At 38.3% G+C, this 23890-nt stretch overlaps 1 protein-coding gene across 4 annotated transcripts in view; it reads right to left on the reverse strand.

The window, feature by feature from the left end:
• Positions 1-23890, reverse strand: part of LOC135711271 (3',5'-cyclic-nucleotide phosphodiesterase regA-like) — a 648988-nt gene that overhangs the window by 190749 nt on the left and 434349 nt on the right. For 3 of the 4 annotated variants that reach the window (XM_065234072.1, XM_065234073.1, XM_065234071.1), the window contains one exon: positions 715-772. In XM_065234072.1, the coding sequence (XP_065090144.1) occupies positions 715-772 (58 nt within the window). Of the gene's footprint in view, positions 1-714; positions 773-11709; positions 12527-23890 lie in introns of those variants that run through there. The other variant, XM_065234074.1, reaches the window with a different exon arrangement.

Below are 23890 nucleotides of genomic sequence, written 5' to 3' on the forward strand. Positions count from 1 at the left end.
AATATCAACATCATGAAGACAAACAACTTTTTCAGTGAATGGCATCCAATTTTAAATATTTGTCAATATCTCAGAAGTTTTATATTAAAATTGCGTGTAATTCTGAGCAACGATAACATTTAGGATATTTCATAAGTTATAACAATTGGTTCACAAACAACAAAGATACAATGTTTTTAAATGACGGTGGCTCTATTGTCCTGACAAGCACTGTATAAGTGAGATAATTGACAAGCGTTAATATATTGAACCAGTCTAGTAAGAAGCTTTCTTTCAACAACTCTCCCATTAGTCATAAAGAAAAGGGCATTCATCATCATTACTTCTTCTCCGTGTTACACTATCTAGCTATGAATCATCAACGAGCTTAAGCCTCGAACCCACCAAAAAAAAATTTAAACTCGATAATCACATGTGATAATAGCACTTCGTCTTTCCTAAGAATCATGGGAACGGTGCAAGCAGGTACATCACACCCACACAAATATATGTCAAGGCTTTTTCATGGTACACCGCACCGATGCGATGCGACGATGATGCTCCTCCGCATAGGTACTTACTGGAAGCAGCGTGTTGAAGCAAACCGAGAGGAAAAGTGAATTACAAACCCCTCCGCCGCCCTGGGGATTATGACGCGCGGTGCTTTTTCGGAAGCAGCCCACCCCGGAAGCCCAGAATCGAGGAGTGTTTGGGTGGTTGGCAGGCAATACTTACATATCAGTCGTTTGTAGCTGGAGCTGTCCGTGGTTTCCATTGTGGCAACGTCTGGGATCTGTAAGGAGCGAAACAAAACTGAATCAGGACGATTGTTGGTTGGATCAAAAGTCGCGAATCGTACATCTAAACAAGTCGGTATGTTCGCTGGGTGGGGGTGAGCGAGAGGGCGATATTGTGGTTGTTCACTAATGCTACTCTATGGGAGTGTGTCAACGGAGTACGAGAGACGGGTGAACAAAGTGTGACGAAGTCGACGCTTCGGTAACAACTTATACCTACACGGCGAGAACAGACAGTCACACAGACGATGCGACGATGTGTAAAGTGGACGGAATTTATTTATTTAGGTATTTTTAGTCTTTATAGTTTTATTTAACGCGGCTGCAGTAGCTGGTATTTGTTTGGTATTATAAGCGACGAGTGCTGACGGGCGAGCTATGGTCGATATGCCTACTTTGACGTGCGTGCATATGTTTGTTTGCACGGACGAAAGGGGAAAGGTATTTGCGATTCTGGATTGGAGTGTCACCATTAATTAGTAGAATGAAGTTTGGTGGTTGGCGACGACGAAAAAGTTTGGTGATCAATAACTGCACTTATTATTGAACCTTAGCAACAGTACTAAAAGTCACATACACACCCAAGTCTTCGCAACCCGCACGTGCTTGCAATAAAATTCTCTTGCATATCAATCCTCCGAAACAATTTGCGCCTTTTCTCAGTAGAAATGCAAATTCGCTGCTTCAATATAAACCGTATATTGCAATGCAGAAGCAAACTGATCTGCAGCAACGAGCCCCTTTTTCCGCACGGCTAATAGATTATACAAACGTTTAAACCACTTAGGCATCAATCAGTCAGCGCAAACGACGACGACGACGCTGCGCAAAACAACAAACAAACGGTTGACGCCAACGACGTGCGCGTTTAAACTCTGGTTTAATAGTGACCAATCAGCATCAGACTGAACCGGGAAATGTACATATAATGGAAGTAGAATAATGTGCGCGAGTGATAAAAATTCCCCTCTTCCTGATTGGGATCGCTAGAACGTCTTGTCTGTGCGCTCAATTATCACACTAATTAGATATTCCATGTGATGGGTTCTGCAGAGAACAGAGAAAGATTCGCCTTGTCCAGGATTGTTCAACCCTTCAGTAGTAATAGGGATTCTTTGTAAAATTTGTAATGAGTTCAAACAACTCGGACGGCGGTGATGTTGCTGATGCAGATGGTGAGTGTTCATTTTGCTTTATTGCACTCAGTAAGAGGCGTACTTCTGCGTATCGAATAACGAGATGAATGACTCTTTCTCAATGGTGGATGCAAATTGGATTATTTGTTTTGAAAGAAACACCCTGCATGTTTGCGTTTTCTGATTGTTACTTGAAAACGATCTCCATTCAGCATTACGGAATAGGCTGCTGAACTATTACACTAGCTTACAAAAAAGTAAAAAAAAAATAACTTGAATCTTTGAACAATGATTCTTATGTAAAATCGTGCGCTGAATCCAAAAATGTAGTTTAAAAAATCTCAGTAGGATAGTTTTCGAGATTCAGCTAATAAACGGAAATTCACCTTTAAAAAGTGTATTAACTAAAATACAAATATCTCCGGATTTAATGAGACATTTTTTTATCTAGTTCATTTGTTTGGAAGGCTCAATTGCGTTAGCTTTACGGAGCTAATAATTCATTGTTCATTGTTTTTAACAAAATTCACTTATATCTATGTCTAGTAGGAGTTGGGTCGAATACTCGCGGCTTACTCGAGATTAGAGGGGTACATTGTTGAAGGATCAGCGGAGGAGCTAGGGTTTCGTTGTCTCATCAGAGCGTTGTCGCCAGTATGAACGGTAGTGCGGTTCTAGCTTCGTCTGGAGTTCGACCGACTATGGTGACCAGTGGGCGACGATGAGACTCATCGAGACGGTGGGACAAGACAGACACAAACTAATAAAGAGAGACAAAGGACAAAGGAATTCAATTCTTATGCTAGACAGAGATCGCGGGTTTCCAACACGTCTCTGATAGGAAAATAGGGGTTTTTTTTTAATGAGACTATATCAATAAACGCCAAACTAAAGGTAAGACGTTTTCTTTCGATCAACTGAGCATCAAGTGTTAGTGAGATTAGTGGAATTGTTGTTAATTAATAGTTAGATTTATATATATATATATATATATATATATATATTTATATATTTATATATATATTATGCATTTTTATAAGAAAAATTGAACTTCTGCAAAGTTTTAAAGTAGTGTTAACCCTCCGTTACTTGCGCTGTTGTACTTTGTACAACACACATGAGTTTTCCATTGCCATTTTGTTGCTGAGTTACCAATCGATCTGAAACCAACGAGTATTCCTCAAAAAACTTCACAGCAAAAAAATAATTTTGATATCACATCAAAGTGGATGCACTACAATCATGTCGAAAATTTCATGTAATTTTTATGACCACATAAATAAACAAATGCAGTAAAAGCAGCGTAATGTCAGTTCATGCATTGTATTAATGATAATTTTGTCCTTTTTAGCAAGTAATATTACACCATATTTTCGACATGATTGTAGTGCATCCACTTTGACGTGATATCAAAATTATTTTTTTGCTGTGTTGTTTTGATCTAAACAAGCTAAACTTTTATTACAGTTAACAACTAAAAAATGCGGATAATAGGGAAAAAGTAAATGGAAACCGCGAAAACTGTGACCATACTACGTGGGATTTGACTTAATTGATTACGACACGGAATATATCGGGATCCTGACCAGATAGAAAGTTACTGTCTCTGATAAAGTATTTCAAGAGACCATAGCCTTGTCGCTGGTGGACAGTAGTTCAGAATTTTCTCACCACGTAGCGCTAGTATACATGTGAAATTATCGCATGTGGTATATCTCGAGATCCTGACCAGATAGAAAGTTACTGTCTTTCACATAGTTTTTCAGGAGATCAATTGCTTGGTGCTAAATAGTTCAGAATTTGTTCACTACATGACGCTAGTATACACGTGAAATTCTCATATAAAATATCTCGAGTTCCCAATCAGATAGAAATCTAGATAGAGCTGGAATTAGGGCGTAACAGGATTTTTCACAGGTGGACAGTAGTTCAGAGTTTTCTCACTTTGCGGTGCTACTATAGATGTGAAACTCTTGCATATAAAATATCTCTAGATCCTGACCAGATAGAAAGTAAATGTATTCGGCAAAGTTTTTCAGGAAGTCAAGATCATTTTGTTGGGTGACAATAGTTCAGAATTTTCACACTATGCGTGGCTAGTGTATATACGTGTCTTTCTCGCATACTAAATAGCTGGATATCTTGATCAGCTAGAAAGTTGCTGTCTTCGGCAAAGTTGTTTAGGGGGTCAAGACTTTTTGGCTGGTAAACAGTAGTTAAGAATTTTTTCACCACGTGGCGTTAGTATACATGTACACTTCTCGTATATACTATATCTCGAGATCCTGATCAGATAGAAAGTTACTGTATGCGTCAAAGTTGTTCAGGAGGTCAAGGTCTTTTGGCTGGTGGACAGTAGTTCAGAATTTTCTCACTTCATGGTGCTAGTGAAATGTGAAATTTTCGCAAATAAAATATCTCACGTTCTTGACCAGATAGAAAATTACTGTCGTCGGCAAAGTTGTTCAGGATATCACAAAATTTTTGCTCGTGGACAGCTGTTCAAAATTTTTCTCACTACGTAGTGCTAGTGAAATGTGAAATTCGTGCCTGTTATATATCTAGAGATCCTGACCACATAGAAAGTTACTGTCTTGAACAAAGTTGTTCAGGAGGTTAAAGCCTAGAGTTTGTGAGAAAATTCTGAACTACTGTTCATCAGCCAAAAGACTTAGACCTGCTGAACAAATTTGTTGTAGAATGTAACTTTCTATCTGATTAGGATCTCGAGATATAGCATATGCGACAAGTGTACATCTATACTAACTCCACGTGGTGAGAAAATTCTTAACTAATGTTTACCAGCCAAAAAGGCTTTGACTTCCTGAACAACTTTGTCGAAGACAGTAACTTTCTATCTGGTCAGGATCTCGCAACAAACCACATGCGAGAATTTCTTGTGTATTCTAGCTCTACGTAGTGAGAAAATTTTGAACTACTGTCCACTAGTGAAATCTATCTTATCTGAATCTCGAGATATTTTACATGCGAGAATTTTGCGTGTATACTAACGCCACGTTGTGTGAAAATTCTGAACTATTGTGCACCAAGCAATAGGCATTGACCTCATGAACAACTTTTTCGAAGACAGTAATGTTCTACCTGTTCAGAATCTCGAGCTTAGCATACGCGAGAATTGAACACGTTTACTAGCGCCATGTGGTGAGAAAATTCTAGGCTACTGTCCACCAGCCAAAAAGTCTTGACCTCCTAAACAAGTTTGCCGAAAACAGTAACTAACAGTATATGCGAAAACTGCATGTGTATACTAGCACCGAGTAGTGAAAAAATTCTGATCAACTGTCCGCCAACGAAAAGATCTTGACTTCCTGAAAAACTTTGCCAAAGACATTTACTCTCTATCTGGTCAGGATCTAATGATGTATCACATGCGAGAACGTAATATGTATACGAGCACTACCTAGTTAGAAGATTCTGAACTACTGTTAATCAGCAAAAAGGCTATGATCTCCTGAACAGCTTTGCCTAAGACAGTAACTTTCTATCTGGTCAGGATCTCGAGATATTTTATATGATAATTTCACGTGTATACTAGCGCCACGTAGTGAGAATTTTCTTAATTACTCCACGAACGAAAAGATCTTGACTTCCTGAAAAACTTTGCCTAAGACAGTAACTTTCTATCTGGTCATAATTTCGAGATATTTTATATGAGAATTTCACGTGTGTACTAGCGCCAAGTATTGAGAAAATTTTGAACTACTGTCCACCAACGAAAAGGCCTTGACCTTCTGAACAACTTGGTCAACGACAGTAACTTTCTTCTGGTCATGCTCTCGAGAGAGTAGTGAGAAAATTCTGAACTACTCTTCACCAGCAAAAGGTTATGATCTTTAGAACAACTTTGCCGAAGACAGTAACTTTCTATCTGGTCAGGATCTCTAGATTTTCCATGTTGTAACCAATTAAGTCAAATCCCACGTAGTGCGGACACCGTTTACGTGGTTTCTATTCACATTTTCTCTATTATTCGCATTTTTTGGGCGTTAACTGTGATAAAAGTTTAGCTTGTTTAGTTAAAAAAAAAAGTTTTTTAAGGAATACCCGTTGGTTTCATATCGATTGGTAGCTCGGCTGCAAAATGGCAATGGAAAACTCACACTGTTGTACAAAGTACAACGCGCGAGTACTCGTGTTACAAAAGTTGGCGCGAGTAACGGAGGGTTAATAAAAATCTTTGTAGTGGTTGTTACGTTAATCTCACGGAAAAATCGGTTTTAAACGATCGAAAGCAAATTTAATCATCTCTTTTTTTTCCTTGATTTGTTTTCCGTCGATCTTGTTTTCCATGCTGAGCAGCAATGCTACGGACACCAGGAAGGCAGCTCCCACACCTGAACCCTACTTATAAACCCATCAACTCATGAACTGGGGACCAATGCCTCAGAAAATCCCGGAGGCGCCGACTGGGATTGAACCCAGGCCTGCTGGGATGAGAGGCAATCACGCTTACCAGTACACTACCGGCGCCGCTAAATTATCCAAGATGGCGGCTTCCGGTTTCAGAAAAAGTGGGAAATACGGCCAAATACTCTTCAATATGTACATTTTCGGAATCGGGATAACCTCTAGAGATCAAAATCGATATCCAGCGCCATCTTGAAATCCAAGATGGCAGTTTCTAATTTAAGAAAAAGTGAGAATTACTACCAAATATTTTTCAATACGGATTTTCGGAATCGGGATGGCGTCTAGAGACCGAAAATCGATGTCCAGCGCCATCTTGAAATCAAAAATGGCGGCTGCCGGTTTCAGAAAAAGTGGGAAATACTACCAAATACCCTTCAATATGGGTATTTTCGGAATCGGGATGACGTCTAAGACCCATAAATAGATTTCCGAAGCCATTTTGAAATCCAATATGGCGGCTTCCGGTTTCAGAAAAAGTGGGAAATACAGCCAAATACCCTTTAATATAAATATTTTCGGAATCGGGATGACCACTAGAGACCAAAAATTGATGTCCAGCGCCATCTTGAAATCAAAGATGGCGGCTACCGATTTCAGAAAAAGTGGGAAATGCTACCAAATACCCTTCAATATTAATATTTCCGGAATCCGGATGTCCTCTAGAGACCGAAAATCGATATCCTGCATCATCTTGAAATCCAAGATGGCGGCTTCCAATTTCAGAAGAAGTGGGATATGTATATTTTCAGAATCTGGATCACGCCATTTTGAAATCCAATATGGCGGCTTCCGGTTTCAACAAGAGTGGGAAATACTGCAAATACCCTTCAATATGTATATTTTCAGAATCGGGATGACGTCTAGAGAACAAAAATCGATTTCCAGTGCCATCTTGAAATCAAAGATGGCGGCTGCCGATTTCGGAAAAAGTGGGAAATACTGCCAAATACCCTTCAATATGGATATTTTCGGAATCGAGATGACCTCTAGAGACCAAAAATTTATATCCTGCTCCATCTTAAAATCCAAGATGGCGGCTTCCAATTTCAGAAAAAGTGGGAAATACTACTAAATACCCTTCAAAATGGATATTTTCGGAATCGGGATGACGTCAAAAGACCGAAAATGTTGCCCAGCACCATCTTGTTATCATACCCTTCCATATGTATGTTTTCGGAATCGGGATGACGTCTAGATACCGAAAATGATGCCCAGCGCCATCATGAAATCAAATATGGCGGCTGCAGATTTCTGAAAAAGTGGGAAATACTACCAAATACCCTTCAATATGGGTATTTTCGGAATCGGGATGACGTCTAAAACCCGTAAATAGATTTCCGAAACCATTTTGAAATCCAAGATGGCGGCTTCCGGTTTCAGAAAGTGGGAAATGCTGCCAAATACCCTTCAATATGTATATTTTCGGAATGGGGATGACGTTTAGAGACCGAAAATCGATATCCAGCGCCATTTTGAAATCAAAGATGGCGGCTGCCGATTTCAGAAAAAAAAAGTGGGAAATACTGCCCAATACCCTAAATTTGGAATCGGGATGTTTAATGATAATAATTGTATTGGAAAAAAAGGGAATAGCAAATATCCTTGTAATTTCCTTCCTTGAATTCCAGCATATCCAGATTTTACGGCATTTCGAAAAACTTTGCATTCCATCAAAGGGTAAGAATTTTCCTCAGCGACTACGCTGTACATATTAAATACAAATAATTACATTTTCAGATCCCATACCGCTAAATGGTCCAACAATGATGCACCAGTTAGTAAATGGAAACAGATTGTTTATAATATCTCTTATATCTTATTATTTCAAAATAGTTATAATTTCCATGCAGAATTTGTTTGTTGATATCATTTGTGATTATTTGAGCATGTAGAATTGAATATTTGAAAAGACATGAAAGTTTTGTGCCTTAGGGAGAAAGAAATGTGAGTGATTCTCACTTCCGCGGGTTTTTCCCTTTACCTAAAAAAGTAAATAAATTATATGATAATTTAATATTTACAGAAAATTTTCCTCATACATGGTTTATTATGCAGCATTGACCAAACATGATTTTGACTATATGAACATATGTCATTTATAAGAAATGTATATATTTTAGAACAACTGAATCAAAGGCAGAGGAGCAACTGACTCGAGGAAATACTGCATAATTCTGAAGACCTTATTATTAACTAAGAGGATTTCTGTATTATTAAGGTAGCAGACCGCATCATTGGATAAATAGATAAACCAGCTTCCATTACATAAAGCTTGAGTCATTTTATATCTGGATGCGAAAAATAAAACGGATGTATTACGGAACCATCTTGATGAAATAAAAATGTTGAGTCCTAAAAATGATATAGTGAAATAGTGAAAACAAATATTCCGATTTGGTATTGATGAAATCTCGATAGAAAAACTTTAAGGCAGTTCCATTAAATAAAACAAAAATGCAATATCTTCAAGAAATTTCAGAGATCTTTGAATAAAATAAGAAACTTTCAGTCACATGATATGCAGCAAAGTGGCATATGGTTGGAGGTGGCATGGTTCGAATCACGGCCCGGTCTAGGAATTTTTCGGGTTGGAAAGCTTCTAGACTTCTCCCTCACTCAATTATACTAATGCAAAAATGGTACTGGCATCGTAAGCTCTCAATTAGTAGCTGTGGAAGTGCATCTAGAACACTAAGTTGAGAGCACGCAATGAGATAATATGCGATAGTATGCGATATGCACTTTCGTGGAATTATGGGATATTCCTAGAATTAACTATGTGAATGATCCGGAAACTTCATAAGCTCTAGGGAATTATTAATATTTAAGAAAACTCAGTAGAAACCAGTAGTTCAGGGATAATTTGTGATTTATGGCATAGCTCCATCAGTGTTTATGAAGTTTCTAAAACATTAGGAAAATTATGGAAAATTAATGGTAATTCATTTAATTTCACTAAAATTGTGGGTTAAAATACTGCTAAGTTCAGGATAGTCTAGAGATCATTAAAGAAATTCCAAAATCTTTTGAAAAGTTTACCACTACCAGAATACCACTCATCATATTCTGAGCACTCTGTTGGCTAACCAAAGTGACCGCTTTGTTCCACCATTTCTTCATCTCTGTCGCATCCCGAGTCACTTTTCCACTCTTCTTCAAATTCTGTTCAACAACGGAATTGGCGGAATTGAGGGCAGTTGGGTGGATTAATGTGACATTAATGATGCCCTTTTCGAAGAAATCTACTCCGTTGTCTCGATATCACTGTAGAAATTCTCCGCTGTAGTTGCAGCTTGCCAAATCACGCCAAAATGCCAGTGGCTTCATAGAACTTTTGTTCAGGAAGCTGCCCATAGCCAATCTTCACGTACGTTTCGTCGTCCATGAGGATGCATCCTTCGTACTTTGTAAGAACCTCATTGTTCAACTTCCGGGCACGTATTTTAACCTGTATATTCTGCTTCAGTGTCCTGTTTGGTGCTTTGGCTGGCACTGAATTTCTTGGCGATATCATAGTCCGTCAGGCCTGGATTTGCCCTAACCGTTCCCAACACCTTTAAATGCAGCTTCCGATCCTTAGTTCCAGTAGGACGCTTGCTATGATCCACTAACAAAAATACTCCTCCCGTGACATTTATGAGAGGTCGTAGTATTCTTAAGTAAATGTTAGACTAACGTTCCTTTCCCATCCCTACCAGGTGCAAGGACGTGGCCAGCATGCTTGGCATGCACAGTTGTACACACCAACTGCTCATTTGCCAATAACTTTTCTCTTAGTTGTTGAAATTTGTTTTTCTTTAAAGTAATTGATAGATTAGGACCATAGTTTACTATGGATATGCAAAGAGTAGGTAAATCTTAACATTTGAAAATCAAAACCAATGAACCCTAGCAGCACACTTGTCACTGAAAAATTGTGGTTTCTTGTGTGCAACTTATTCCAGTCCAGTGAGCATTTCTCACTTCATTTGTTGTACAAATACAGTTTATCACTAAAATTAAAATCTAATTTTTATTACGTACATATAACAAGTTTAAACTAAATTCTATCTATTACTTCAAAAAGAACTATGTTTCGTCAACTGTGTGCAAAGTTATTAGCAAATGAGCAGTTCGTGACCATGACTGTATATGCCAAGCATGATGGCCAGGACAGTTTCATCTGTTGAAAGAAAACACAGCCTCCATCTAAGAGGTAGTGGTTATTCCCCAACTACTATCTGACAGCAACGAGTCCTAACAACAATTTGGAGTTAGTACCACCTAGGCTAACGTGCAACTTAGAATATGCTATGCTATGCTATGCTATGGAGAGTAGACTGTATATCTATAATTTTCCAGGATGCTTTCATGAACTGGCTGTGTGGGTGTTAGATTAGATTAGATTAGATTAGATTAGAAAAGGACATTGCCCAAGCATTATGTTCGGTTTGAAAATGGTTCCAAAGAGGTTTATAAGGCGCAGAATGGAATTGAAGACCATACTTAAACTACAGACAAACAGACGTAACACTTCATTGTGTATCTTAATTCACGCAATTAACGGTTGATTTGAATATTATCAGTTCCACGAACTACTCGCCGCAGTGCTGGCATCGGATCACTTTGACGTTTCTATACATTCTATAGAACTTTTATGCAATATTGTTTGTGAGTTAGTGAGCAAGCTTGTTTTCCGCGAGAAGCCCGAGAGATGTCGTTACTGAGGTCCTGTGTTTTGAGATACTATGTTTTCAAGAAAAACTTTTTCAAAGAGTTACGTCTGTTTGTCTGTGCTTAAACCGAGAGTGTTGTCTAGGTGCTGTTAATAATGAGTTTTCAGTACATTTGCCATATCCGACATGTGCCATGTATCTATTTCTACGAGTTTCTAATGTATCATGATCGAGCATTCCTGCAAATAACGTAAAGTCATATGTATCCACGATCATTACATTTTCTGTAAAACCGCCATGGAAGATAATTTAGATACTGTCGCGAAACGTTGCGATGGCGCTTTAAGTAACAAATTAAAAATGGTGGTGTCTGTAACATATTGCACGCATTAACACAATATTTTCACTTCATTTACGTTATCTTCGATTAAATTCTAGTTTTTTTTTACGGCCACCATAGTGATACGTCACCGCCGCCGATCAAAGCAAACGGTGTCACGCCACAACGCCGCCGCCACCAATGGAATGACCGGCGCACAGGTCTAGCCAGAACCTGATTTGAATTTCAATCCACACGTTAAAGATCCATAAATACAAAACTCAACGTCTCCCTTCCTATTACCATAACAGCATTGAAATTACGTTCTCCTCGTCACCGGTCATCTTGTCCGATTGCACAATCACCGTGCAGTAAATTTTCGTAGAAATTACCTCCAATTTTTCTGCCAGCTCCAACCGATGCAGCATCGGTAAATCACTAACAGATTCACTTCCCACTTTCAGCGTCTATTTCCACCGAGCACCCTCCAGGGACTCCGTATTTGGAAGTACCAGCAACAGACTTGTCAACAAATATTCACGAATTTACTGGGTTTCTACACTGTTATAGCAGCCACTTGATGCTTCTATGAAGGCAACGTTGACGACGTAACAAGCGTCGAGACTTGCCAAGAAACGAACAGAAAGCATTCACAATATGCACTATGTGTAGTGTAGCGTAAAACTAGACAGCACTCTCTCTCTCCTCCCGAATGTGTGTTTGTCAATTCGTCACGTCACATCGCATGTTGCTTTCGTCAGCAATCAAATTCGACACGATCACATAGAACTTGTTACTGGTTACCGTAGCCTTTTGCAACACTTTTCTCACTGTGAACCAGCCTAATGGAAACTTTCAAACCATCGCTCAAATAACAGAGAAGACTTCATCATCCATGTTGGAAGGCAACAACACAGCTGTAGATCAATAAACAGCTGTCACCGAAGGTTCAAAGTACGATAGGTGCACTCTTACTCACTATTATATCCAAGCCAAACATGCGCGCTCACTTGGGAATTTCAAATTTGCCAGGCGATTGGCCCTCCTCTGTATTGATTGTCAGCGTAATTACGACGTCGTATATCGCGTTTTCCCCGTTCCAACAACCGAGACCGACCGATGATATGTGGCGTGCAGTATCATGGAAAGCGTTTCGAATGCCGCGCGGCGCGTCACAAACTGAGCTCGTTCAATCGCAAGGTGCGCAATAAAATTGATATGTATCTAGACAGCAAATACGAACAACCTATGGCTAACATATTTACGACGACGACCGACGCGACGACGGCAGACGGTTGGGGATGGATTTGAAGAGCAAAGCAGTACGAAAAAAAAAAGTAACTACTATACATCGAGAGAGCGAGCAAGAAAGCTAGAGAGTGGGGGGTGGATAGGCTTGCGGGGGTAATACGCACCCCCTATGAAAATGCATTCTTTTCCATTCGTATGAGTCGGATGAATCTTCGTGATGCTACCGGAAGCAATATACGAAAACATATTTAACATCGAGAAAATAATTGTACTAAAAATCTTCTCAGAATAACATTCTTATTTTTCGCGGAGAGGGTGCAAGAATTCAGCCATTTTTACTAACATCTTATTTAAAAAATGACGTTTTCGATATTTTCAATAAATTATAGCACGGAAACGGCCTACCTACTCAAGTCTAAGGCAAAAAAAAATATCACAAATTTTCGTCATAAAAAAAACTGTTAAAAACTTCTATAACAAAATTAGTACATTTTTAAGATATTTAAACTTTTGCTTAACGGCGCCGGTGGTGTAGTGGTAAGCGTGATAACCTCTCACCCCAGCAGGCCTGGGTTCAATCCCAGTCGGCGCCGCCGGGATGTTCTGAGGCATAACATCTGTGATCACGCCTTCCTTCGGATGGGAAGTAAAGCCGTTGGTCCCCGGTTCATGAGTTGATGGGTCGATAGGTAGGGTCCAGGTGTGGGAGCTGCCTTCCTGGCACGTCGGTAGCATTGGTGCTCAGCACGGAAAACAAGATCGACGGAAAAAACAAACCAAAGGAAAAAAAAAAAAAAAAAAAAACTTTTGCTTATCAAATATGATGATTATTCTTAAATTAACACAATGCAAACTTTAAAATTGACCAAAATCGTAGAACATCAACGTCTATTAGGAAAAATTTTGAACGTTCTTTTCACAAATAGTTTGTATTACTTTGTATGCAGAAATCATATTGGACTAAAACTTATGCACAAATCACAAATATATTGGGTCAAGAAAAGCAACGATCAAAAGTTGTACTAAAAGTTTATATTCTTCGATTTTGGTCAATTTAGGAAATCTTGTTTCCTACAATTTTATGTCAGTCGTAATTTCGATTAGATGAGCCGTTTTCGTACTGAAAAACATCGAAAACGCCGATTTTAAAAATTAGGCGTGAGTCAAAATGGCCGTATTCCAGCACAAAATCAGTTCATTGTCCCACAGTTATGCGAAATTCTAGGAGGTAAAATCTAAAATATCTTTATATTTTCGCTATTTGGCCAGGAACAGATTTTAATTTTTTTTTTATGCAAAATATCATGGTATCGCGTATTACCTTGCCGGGGCATTTTACACCATTTCCCACTACGCGTGCACGGCTTTGAAGTGACTGCAATTCTCATTATGCATGGTAATGTGATCGGTCGAGGGCAGGGTTTGGAAAATCATTCCCCTATCGATGCAGAATCGAGCGCAACGGATTGCGATTGTAGCAAAGTGCAAATTTCAAACCCTGCCCGAAGGGTGTTAGTATGTGCCATGAAAATTGCAGTACTTTGGGGGGAAAAGCGGCGGCGGTGCGTTTAGTAGTTCCAGTTTGTTTCACTTGGATTCGCGGTTGACAAGTTATACTCATGTCCACAATATCAAATGCCACACGGTGTCACTGTCGCTGACCGATTGTATGCTAAGGTATTTACTCAAAAATGCAATCGTCCGTATTGGCCACCATTATAGCACGATTTCGTAACCATTAGTCGTGATGATGCAGTTTCAGCTCGGAGATATCAGCGGGTAATGTGACCATTTTCCGAACCTTCGGGCTCTCCAGGTGAACCAGGTATTACGCAAAAAAGGAATCATCTAGCTGCTTCACGACAATTGTCATCGCGCAATCACAGTAATCACCATCATCATCCTCGTCAGCGGCGTCGTCGTCGTTGGCATCATCGGTGTCGTGTTCGGTGTGTCTCATGGGAAACTCCAATCTTGTCCCCTGGGGTACAAACGTATTATAGAGGTACTCATCGCGGTGGAAAGCTGAACGAGCGATGCATGATGACGATAGTGGAAACTGCAACCCAGCTGGGTGACAAGCGACTAGTGATAGCAGGCCTCGGTCGAGCTATCATGCAAATGCAACTAACCTCTGATCTGGGTGACTATCGCTCAACAACCATTGAAAGGGAGGTGGAACACTGGAAGCGTTCAATTACAAATAATTACAATGAATGCATTGAATGTGGCTGATATCGTTGGGTTTTGGCTTTGCCAATGATTTCACTGTGATCAAAATATCAAAAAGACTGAAATATTTGGAGACTAGTCTATTGTATGGTACACAGAAAGAAAATCTATTTGTAATTTGAGCGAGCATAGTAATTTTGTCAGAATTGCAGTAGACTGTTTTGCATTCATACACACTTAGAACAATTCATGTCAATTTAGGTGCTCTGATGGTACTTTTAATCCCGTCCCTGTTTGGATGATCTGCAAAATTTTTCCTTAGTGGTGGGCGAAACCCGGAGTAGTGGTTAGCATCCATTTACCTCTCACGCCAAAATCACGAGTTCAAATCTCACCTCAGGACAAGTCACGAATGACCCAAGAGCGTTAAAGTGACTTTAAAAAAATTTGCCTAGAGTTGTACTGATTAAATCTAATGTCGACATCAAAGCAGCCGGACATTTTTATAATAAGCTTTTTTTATCGAACTCGCTATATTTTTTGAAGAGATTAGAACAGCTGATCTCAGCACTCGGTGATCGTTTCGGTAATCATACCAGATGCTGAGTACTCCGTAGTTAAAGTACTCTTGCGAGCTGTCAAATATTATCGAAACGATTGCTTTAGAATGACGACAAGTCAGTACATTTTTGAAAAGCTTTCGGTTAAAATATAGAAATACTCGATAGCTGAGTAGTGAAGTTAGGTAAACATGTTCCGAAGTTGGTTCCAACTATCGCTTTTTTTCCGGCAATCCTCCAAGTAAGTTGATTTTAAACAAGTCAAATCACTTTGTTTGGTTAGAAAATAGCCTAAAAATAGCAATCGAAAAGCTTTTCGGGATATTACAGGAATGGTGGGACTTAAACTATGGTGCTGATGTATAAACAAAATAGAACTACTTCGGCCTAATCGCCCATTTTGATCCTATCGAGAAGAAAACATCAAATAAATCCATTGTTTCATAGTTAATAATTATGCGTTTGGTACGATACTTTAGCTCAAAAGCTACCGAAGAAAGTCAATGAGAACGCGAGATATGAATGTTTGCACCCCTTTTTGCTTCTGAATCGCGTTTCAATGCACTAGGTCTAATTTAGAATCCGTAGGCCAAGTTTGGGAACAAGAAGCAGTGCTAGATTTTGAACAATGCTGCCCATAAATGAGAAATTGACTAACATACCATTTTTGGCAAAATCGAGAAAATGGTATTACTTGATAGGTGGCAGTCTTGTCAAATCCTCACTACATAAAATTTTGAGGATAACTACTTGAAAAACTAGATGGCTAATGTGCAATATAAAGGCTAAATTGTCTAATGCGCATGATGAGTCCGAAGCCGAGCGCAGCAACCAGTGTGTTTTTAATATGGAATTTTATGATCATCAAGTAAGATGGTCTTATAGTCAAGTGGTCACAGGCTTCAGGTTTTGAATCCGATGCACAGTGGTCCAGGAAGCAAAATTAGGTGGAATAAATTAATAACTCGAAAAATATTTGAAATAGCGTATTGATGTCTTCTAAACATTTTCTTTGAGATCTAATCGCGTCGGTTTCAAAAGTGTCCTGAATGCCAAATTCAACCAGTGACGAATTTCGCGCCAAATCGAATCGAAGCTGGCAACACTCTCTCAGATTTCAATGAAATTTTGTGGATGTGTAGACTTTGACTAAATAAGCACATTTGCATACTCAGTTTTTCCAAAATTTATTTAGACTAACATTTGAGAAGGGCCAAACTTTTCCGCCGGTTTTTTTGTTCAAAAAATATTATTTAAAAATGACAATTCCTACAAAAATGTGTTGTATGGATGACTTTTAGGAAATTTTCCAAACTTTCGAAAAAAAAATACTGAAATAATTTCCATTTGATACCTACACTAAAAAAAAAAAACAATTTTTAATATTCGGGTAGTCGATTAAAAAAATGACCATGTTTGATTTGGATGAAACATTGCCTTAAGATAGGTAATTATGTTTGCTATTGTAATTATGTTCATACATCGCAAGATGGACACTTTAAAGGAAAAAAAAAGTTTTTCTTACAAAAACTTTTTCATGTTTTAACTGATTTTTTTCACACAAAACTAAACCAGTGAAGCTCAAAATCATCTCAGAACTTAATGAAGCTCAATTTGTGATTTAATTTTGGCTAATCAGCAACTAATCACTTGGTTTAATCGAAAATTCCATATGAAAAGGGCATATATCATTAGAAAATAATAGAATTGATTATATTGTCTACTAGTGAGGCAAAATTCGATACTTCTCTAGCAACTTAGAATTCTTAGCTAAAATTATCCATTAAGAATTAGGTATGAATAAAATTTAAATTGAGATCTTCTTTTGTATCAACACCGATTAGGGAAGTCAACCTATCTTATCATAATTCTATATGCCCATCTGTTATTTATACCTAAACTATTAACATTATATACCCACCACTTCATTTTACCTATGAGTACTCTAAAACTAAGCAGCAGTCAATCTGATAACGAAAGTTGTGAAGACAAGTTTAAGTAAAATTATTATCATGGACCAAAGTAGTCTGTGTAGATTTCAGAATGGCATTTTTTTTGCAACGTCTCATGGAAAAGGTCCTTGTGATACCATTGGTGGCACTCTCAAGCGAATGGCAAAGAGAGCTAGTCTTGCTCGAGATTATGGAAACACCATAACAACTCCACGAGAATTCTATAACTGGGCAGTTGAACAAACAGATAAACATATCATAAAACTACGTTTCGAGTACATATCCACTGAACAGTACATCAGAATAAATAGAAAAACTATATAATAGCACAAAGACAATATCTGGCACACAGAATAGCCACAGTTTTGTGCCTATAACTGGTGACAAAGTAGCGGCAAAAAGGTATTCTAATCCAGAAGATGAACCAAAAATATTTAACTTGATTGGAAAAAGGAAAAAAATAGCATGTATGAAAATAGGTTTTAAACATTGAAAATATATCAATAAATGATATATGAAAAATCTTGTCTTTTTTCTCTCACATATAATCAGATTCTGCCTCAGTAGACTGGGTGTTCCAGTTATGGCTATGGCGTTCCTATTATGGTGTGTTCCAATTATGGCCTATAGAAAATCTATATGCCATAATTGAAACATACCATTATAGGAACGTATAGCCATAACTGGAACACCTACCCTAGTAGACAACAGAATAAGGGAATGATATTTATTTGAAAATGTCTACATGTCCAGAAAGTTTTATTGAACTCTGAGAGGGTGCTGCCAATTCCGAATACGATTTGGCGAGAAATGCATCATGCGCCTTTTTAATATGAAATTCTCGATTTATCAAAGTGAACTTAAGCTGATTAGACAAAATTGAATCGCAAATTGAGATTGATTGGATTCTGAGATGATTTTGAGCTTCACTGGTTTAGTTTTGTGTGAAAATGTGTTACGAAACGAACCAGCCCAAGGCTGAAAGCACATAATTTTATCGGATAGGAGGGGTCTTTCTGTACACAATCATGGTGTTGGTTTTATGGAGGAATTTTCATTTTCGAGAAATTCACACAAAAAGTAATTGTTTACGTTTGCAGCATTGGCCCTTACGAAAGTAAGCATTGGCGTTGACGGCGACTCTGCAACTATTTACTCCTGGTAAAATCCCATAAGCACCTCCAGCAAGCCGCCGTTTATTCACGCAAAGATTGACAGAATCATATGGGATTTTCATAGGAGTGAAAGGGAAAGGAAATGTTCACCAAGTTTCACGCACAGACTGATGTTTGCTTATGGGATTTTACCATAAGAGTGAAGAGTTACAGAGTGACCGAAGAGGCGAATTGTCAATAGTCACGGTAATGCGTAATGAGATGGTGTTCGTCCGCTGTTGAAATGCTTGACGGAGTTTGACGTGTGGGCATTCTTTTTTTCGACTAGCTCGACAGGGGGCTTTTCAAAGGATTTTTTAGCTAGTATTTTCAAGTCGGCCAGAAGCCAATCAAGAGCGTTGTTATTCAGTAATATTGCCTATTTACAGATGCATTATTTCTTCGTCGTATTGGTTTGCATTGGATTCATGAAGGAAATTTTGTTAGTTGAATATAATTTAATGCCCACAATTCCAAGATTTGAGGATTACGTTGAATAGGTGTAAAACTATCATTTTGTCCGTGGTATGTTGAAATATTGTTAACTGTGCTTTTAGTGAGTCAACTTATGATTACATAACGAAATATCGAGTTGATGCATATTAACGATTATTTTCGTTAGTAAATAGTGCTTAACTTTGATACAGCTAGCTGGGAGTCCCACCCTGGAACCTTAGGCATAGTGGTCGAAAAAAAGTTTGTTATGATTGTGTGTAGCTTCTCTTTTGCCTTTTCAATCAACAAGGATCAACCTTACCATGTTTTTTGTTAAAAAGTAATTGGAGTAGTTATTTGTGTTGGGATTTTTGAGGAAATTTTCATTTGACAGCAATTGAGAACCATAGGGAAATCTTGGATATTGCAGGTATTGATAAGCACTCGATTTCATTTATCGTTCTGCTTACAAAATTCTTGCGAATGGAAGGATGCAAAGTCAGAATATTTTTCAAATGGTACTTCTGACTCTTGTTCCAAATTTTGCTGCTTCTCTCTTGACTTCAAAATGTAAACACTTAATTCCAAATTTACGCGGTCATGTTTTTCATCCTACGAAATCTAATGAAATCGAAGTTTGATGCAATTGGTCCCAAAAAAAATAGAAAGTGTTCAAAGAAGGAAATGTTACATATATGTTTCTTTTAAGTTTACCACAGTTTTGCTGTGTGAATTAAGGTGATGAATTTGTTAAAGTTAGCTATATAATTATAAATAAAGCACATAAATGGTTAAGGAAATAGGAAGACATGAGTTCAGGAGTGCTAGGAACAAATATAATTATAAACCACGGTAGAATCATTCAAAAGAATTGACAAGCCCCTTGATCCCCTTTTTCATTTTACAGCTGGTATAATCAATTTGACAGGTCGATGTCGTCCACTTGAAATCACTGAAATGGGGTCAATTTTTGATGATCGAGTTCCACATATGTTATGTGCTGAAAGTCTCGTTAATAAAGAAAACTAAACTAAACTGTGTAAAAATAGCAAATTTAAAAAAAAATAGTTCAGACATGAAAAAGTTGAAAGGAGTTGTCATTTTTACATACCATTTATTTTTTGAAAAAATAGCCAAAAAAAGCTTGGCCCTTTTCAAAGGTTAGTCTAGATAAATTTTGGAAAACTAAGTGTATGCAAAGTGGCTTATTTAGTAAAGGTCCACTCATCCAGAAAGTTTCATTGAAATCTGAAAGGGTGCTGCCTGCTCCGAATACGATTTGGTACGAAATGCGTCTAATGCTCTATGGATATGCAAAAGATCATGCGGTAAACAGTGGGGACTTAAACCGAAAATGATCCTTTGGATTTACTCGGCACTTGTGAAACCCAAGGTTACTTATAGTGGCCAAAAACAAAAGAGAGTGTTGCTCAGAAAAATTTGGAAAAACTAGAAAGGTTAGCAACTCTCTCAATAACAGGTGCAATCCATCGAAGGCATTGGATTCTTTGCTTTATATGTTACCATTGCATCAATTTGTACAATTAGAAGCCGAAAAGTGTGCTTTTAGGATTACAAGGTCAGTGAAACTCTTTGAAGGAGACCTTAGAGGACATCTTAAGATTCTAAAAACTGTTAGTATCAACTCTCTAGTAAGGAACAACGAAGACTGGATGGAGAAAAGATACAATTTCAATCGACTTTTTTCAAGTATTTGACCCTGGGCGTAATTCATGGAAATTTGGTGGTCCGATTATTTGTCCAGGATCGATTGTTTTTTATACAGATGGTTCAAGATTGAACAATCAAGTGGGAGCAGGAGTAAGTGCCCCGTAACGTGGGTAGATCACCTTTTCGTGGTACGCTACGGGATGTAAGATCTATCACCGATTCCTAGTCCTGACTACTTCAAACTAGGGGAACAGGATTTTTCAGTAATCCAAGGAACACATCTTAGTCCTTGTTACTTTTTATGCCTTGTTGATAGTGACAAGACTCGGCTTTGTGCACATAGGATGATCTTGAAACAAGGAAAAACTGAGTTAGTTAGTCTTCATCTATGTGGTTCCTAATTTTCTATTCGTTGTTCTCTAGTTTGAAGTGGTTAAGACTAGAGTTCTGATGCATGGTCATTATCGGTGTCATTCCTTAATTTTGTTGCTAAGGAATCCAATTTTGACTGATAAAGAGGCACGCCTTTGGAGGGTATTCCAACACTCCGAAGGGTATAAATAGCGGAACCTTTCAATTAGAGGATCCTTGCAAGACATGCAAGAACGACAACTGTAAAAAAATCGAATACTTCATCATTTCTCAATAGTGATGGAGTAATACGACATGCACTAAGAGATGTCGCAGTGGTGTTAGGTTCCGAACAGAAGAAAAAAACTGGCCCAGGGATAGATAAATCGGTTCCTATGGGCAGATGGCCAACTGCGTTCCAAGCTGAAATTACAAGAAAAGAAATCGGCGACATGTAAATCAAAACTTGTCTGGGAGTGTTTTCAATCACTTCAAAAATTGTCTTGCCATTCTCAAGTCAACTTATATTGGGTTCCTGGTCTTTGCGGGATTGACGGAACTGAAAGAACTGATGCACTAGTAAGACTCGCATCTTCTTATAAGTTCATAGGGCCAGAGCCAAAAGTGGAGGAAAACTGGAAGAACACTTCCATTGCTAGGCAGTCGAAGCGATTCATTAATCCAAACATTTCTGTGACCCACAAAATCCTGGAACAGGTCTTATAACAGGTAATTGTCCGAGCCGTTATCACTTGAAGCTGATTGAAAAACTTCAAGATGATGTATGTCGCTTCTGTGGTATAGAAAAGGAAGACTCGGAACATATGCTATGTCACTGTCTGGAAATTTTCAATAAAAGGCGTAAGTTCTTCGACAAGGGGCTGATAGAACCCTTTGACATTTTGAAAACAACTCCCAGTACGGCATTGCACTTTATTCGAAGTGCAATGCCTTGCTGGGATAATGCGATTAGTCAAACAATGGCATGATACGGCATCTTTATATAGCTAAAAAAATAAATGGGAAATACATCCCAATGGATCAGAAAAACGGTCGCAGTGATAAAAACACCAGAAAAGGACAAAAAAAAAAAAGTTTGCTGAACCAGTTCTGTGCAGGAAAGAGTGAAGTAATATTATTTATCCATACATTTCAACAAACATCCCCACATAAATTTTAAATCAAAAGCGCCAGCTCGTGTTACACGGCCAATGAAAGTAACCCAAATTTGAGTTTCGTTCACTCATAATTGGCAAAAGTGCAGGAACGCATTGTGTGAGTAAACTGATTTTACTCAGCTGTGAGCAGTGTTGGGAAAATATCAAAAAAACAAATCTCACCAACGCCCAAGATCACGCTTGATTTTCGTAGACAAAAATAAACAAGCAAACAACTGCGGTCGATTTTGCAAGCTGTTGATATCGCAGCGCGGAATATCAAGCTAACAAAACTCACCAGCTGCAAATCGCAACAAACTGTGGTGAGATTTAATTTAATGATTTTTGCTTTACACCCGAACGCAACCGAAACTTCCATAACGGCTGACAGCAGTCACTTCGTGTCTTCCACCGGTGAACAGTAATAAGAAATAGCAAACTATACTTTCTCTTTCTTATAAAACGATGTGCAACGAAATCATTTTTGTATCGAGTCAACTCTCAGCTTGATTTTTGCACGTTGTGAATAGCCTCGCAATGTCAAAGGAGCTTGTAAAATCAATATCAAGCATGAAATTTTGTTCCAATATCACGCGTGATATTAAGAGCGTATGAGAGCGGAAAAATATCAATTGATTGATGATTTTGCCAACACTGGCTGTGAGTAAGTGAGGGAAAATTGTGACGTGGAGGTTATTTCAACCCAGCTGGTCGACTGAACGACGAGTAACCTTTACTCATTGCTTAGAATATTAATATTCTCACTCTTGAGTGAGTTTAACTTATTGGCCTAACCTATTTTGGTGCAATGGGATGGATTTATTTGGAATTCCTTAAGGTAGTTATAAATTAAAAGGAGATTTGTTGTTGTTGTTTTTTATTAAAATTTAAACGAATTTCAACCTGCGTCTTCAGCGATAGTTCGTAGTCTTCTGCTACACAGAACTTCAGCAGGTGAGGGACCATGCATGCTTGGAATACACAGTTTTGGTCACGAACTTCTCATTTGCTAATATTTTTTTACAGAGATGACAAAACATAGTTCTTTTTGAAGTAATGGATATAATAGAGTTTAAGCTTGTTATAAATACGTAACCAAAAATTGACTTTCATTCTAGTAATAAACTATATTTGTTTTTGCGTTGTAAAAATGAAGTGAGAAATGCTCGCTACACATCTCGGAGTTTAAGTGTAAAAATCCATTGGTGTTGGTTCAAATATTAAGATTTACCTACTTTTTTATATCTATAGTAAACTATGATCCTTATTTATCAATTACTTTAAAGAAAAACAAATTTAAACAACTGAGATAAAAGTTATTAACAAATGAGCAGTTGGTGTGTACAACTGTGCATGCCAAGCATGGGACCATGTAGCGTATTTGTTCGTTTGTTTTCACTTCGGATTCGGATTTGGATCGGCGACCAGTGTCGAAATCGGGATTGGAGCTGGAAGATTTGGATACGTGATTCGTGTTCTCTATATTAAAGGCGGCTCAAACAGCGTCTGTTCTCCATGTCAGGAGCGGGACTCTAATAATGTAAATACGAACCGGAACAATTGGCATATAGACACAGGCAACCAAAACGGACTAACGATTAGAAACTCGGAACATGGAAGTGTAAGCCTCTCAATTTCTTGGGAAGTAACCGCAATCTTAGTGGAGCAAGATCTAGGAAGTGTGGGACGCTCGAGAAATTGGAGACAAGCAGCCAGGGATCTAATTAGTTGGCGCAACATTGTTATGCAGGTCAAACGTCAGACCAGCAAAAGTAAAGTAAGTATATTCTTTCGATAGTGGCTCACGAGAGATTCAATGAGCAACATATAAACTACCGGTGGAAGCATAATTGTCCCATGTGCCATGGGA

The sequence above is a fragment of the Ochlerotatus camptorhynchus genome, unplaced genomic scaffold (genome assembly GCF_037179485.1).
Source record: "Ochlerotatus camptorhynchus isolate MF236.1 unplaced genomic scaffold, CSIRO-AGI_Acam_v1.1 ptg000429l, whole genome shotgun sequence".
NCBI lineage: Eukaryota > Metazoa > Arthropoda > Insecta > Diptera > Culicidae > Ochlerotatus > Ochlerotatus camptorhynchus.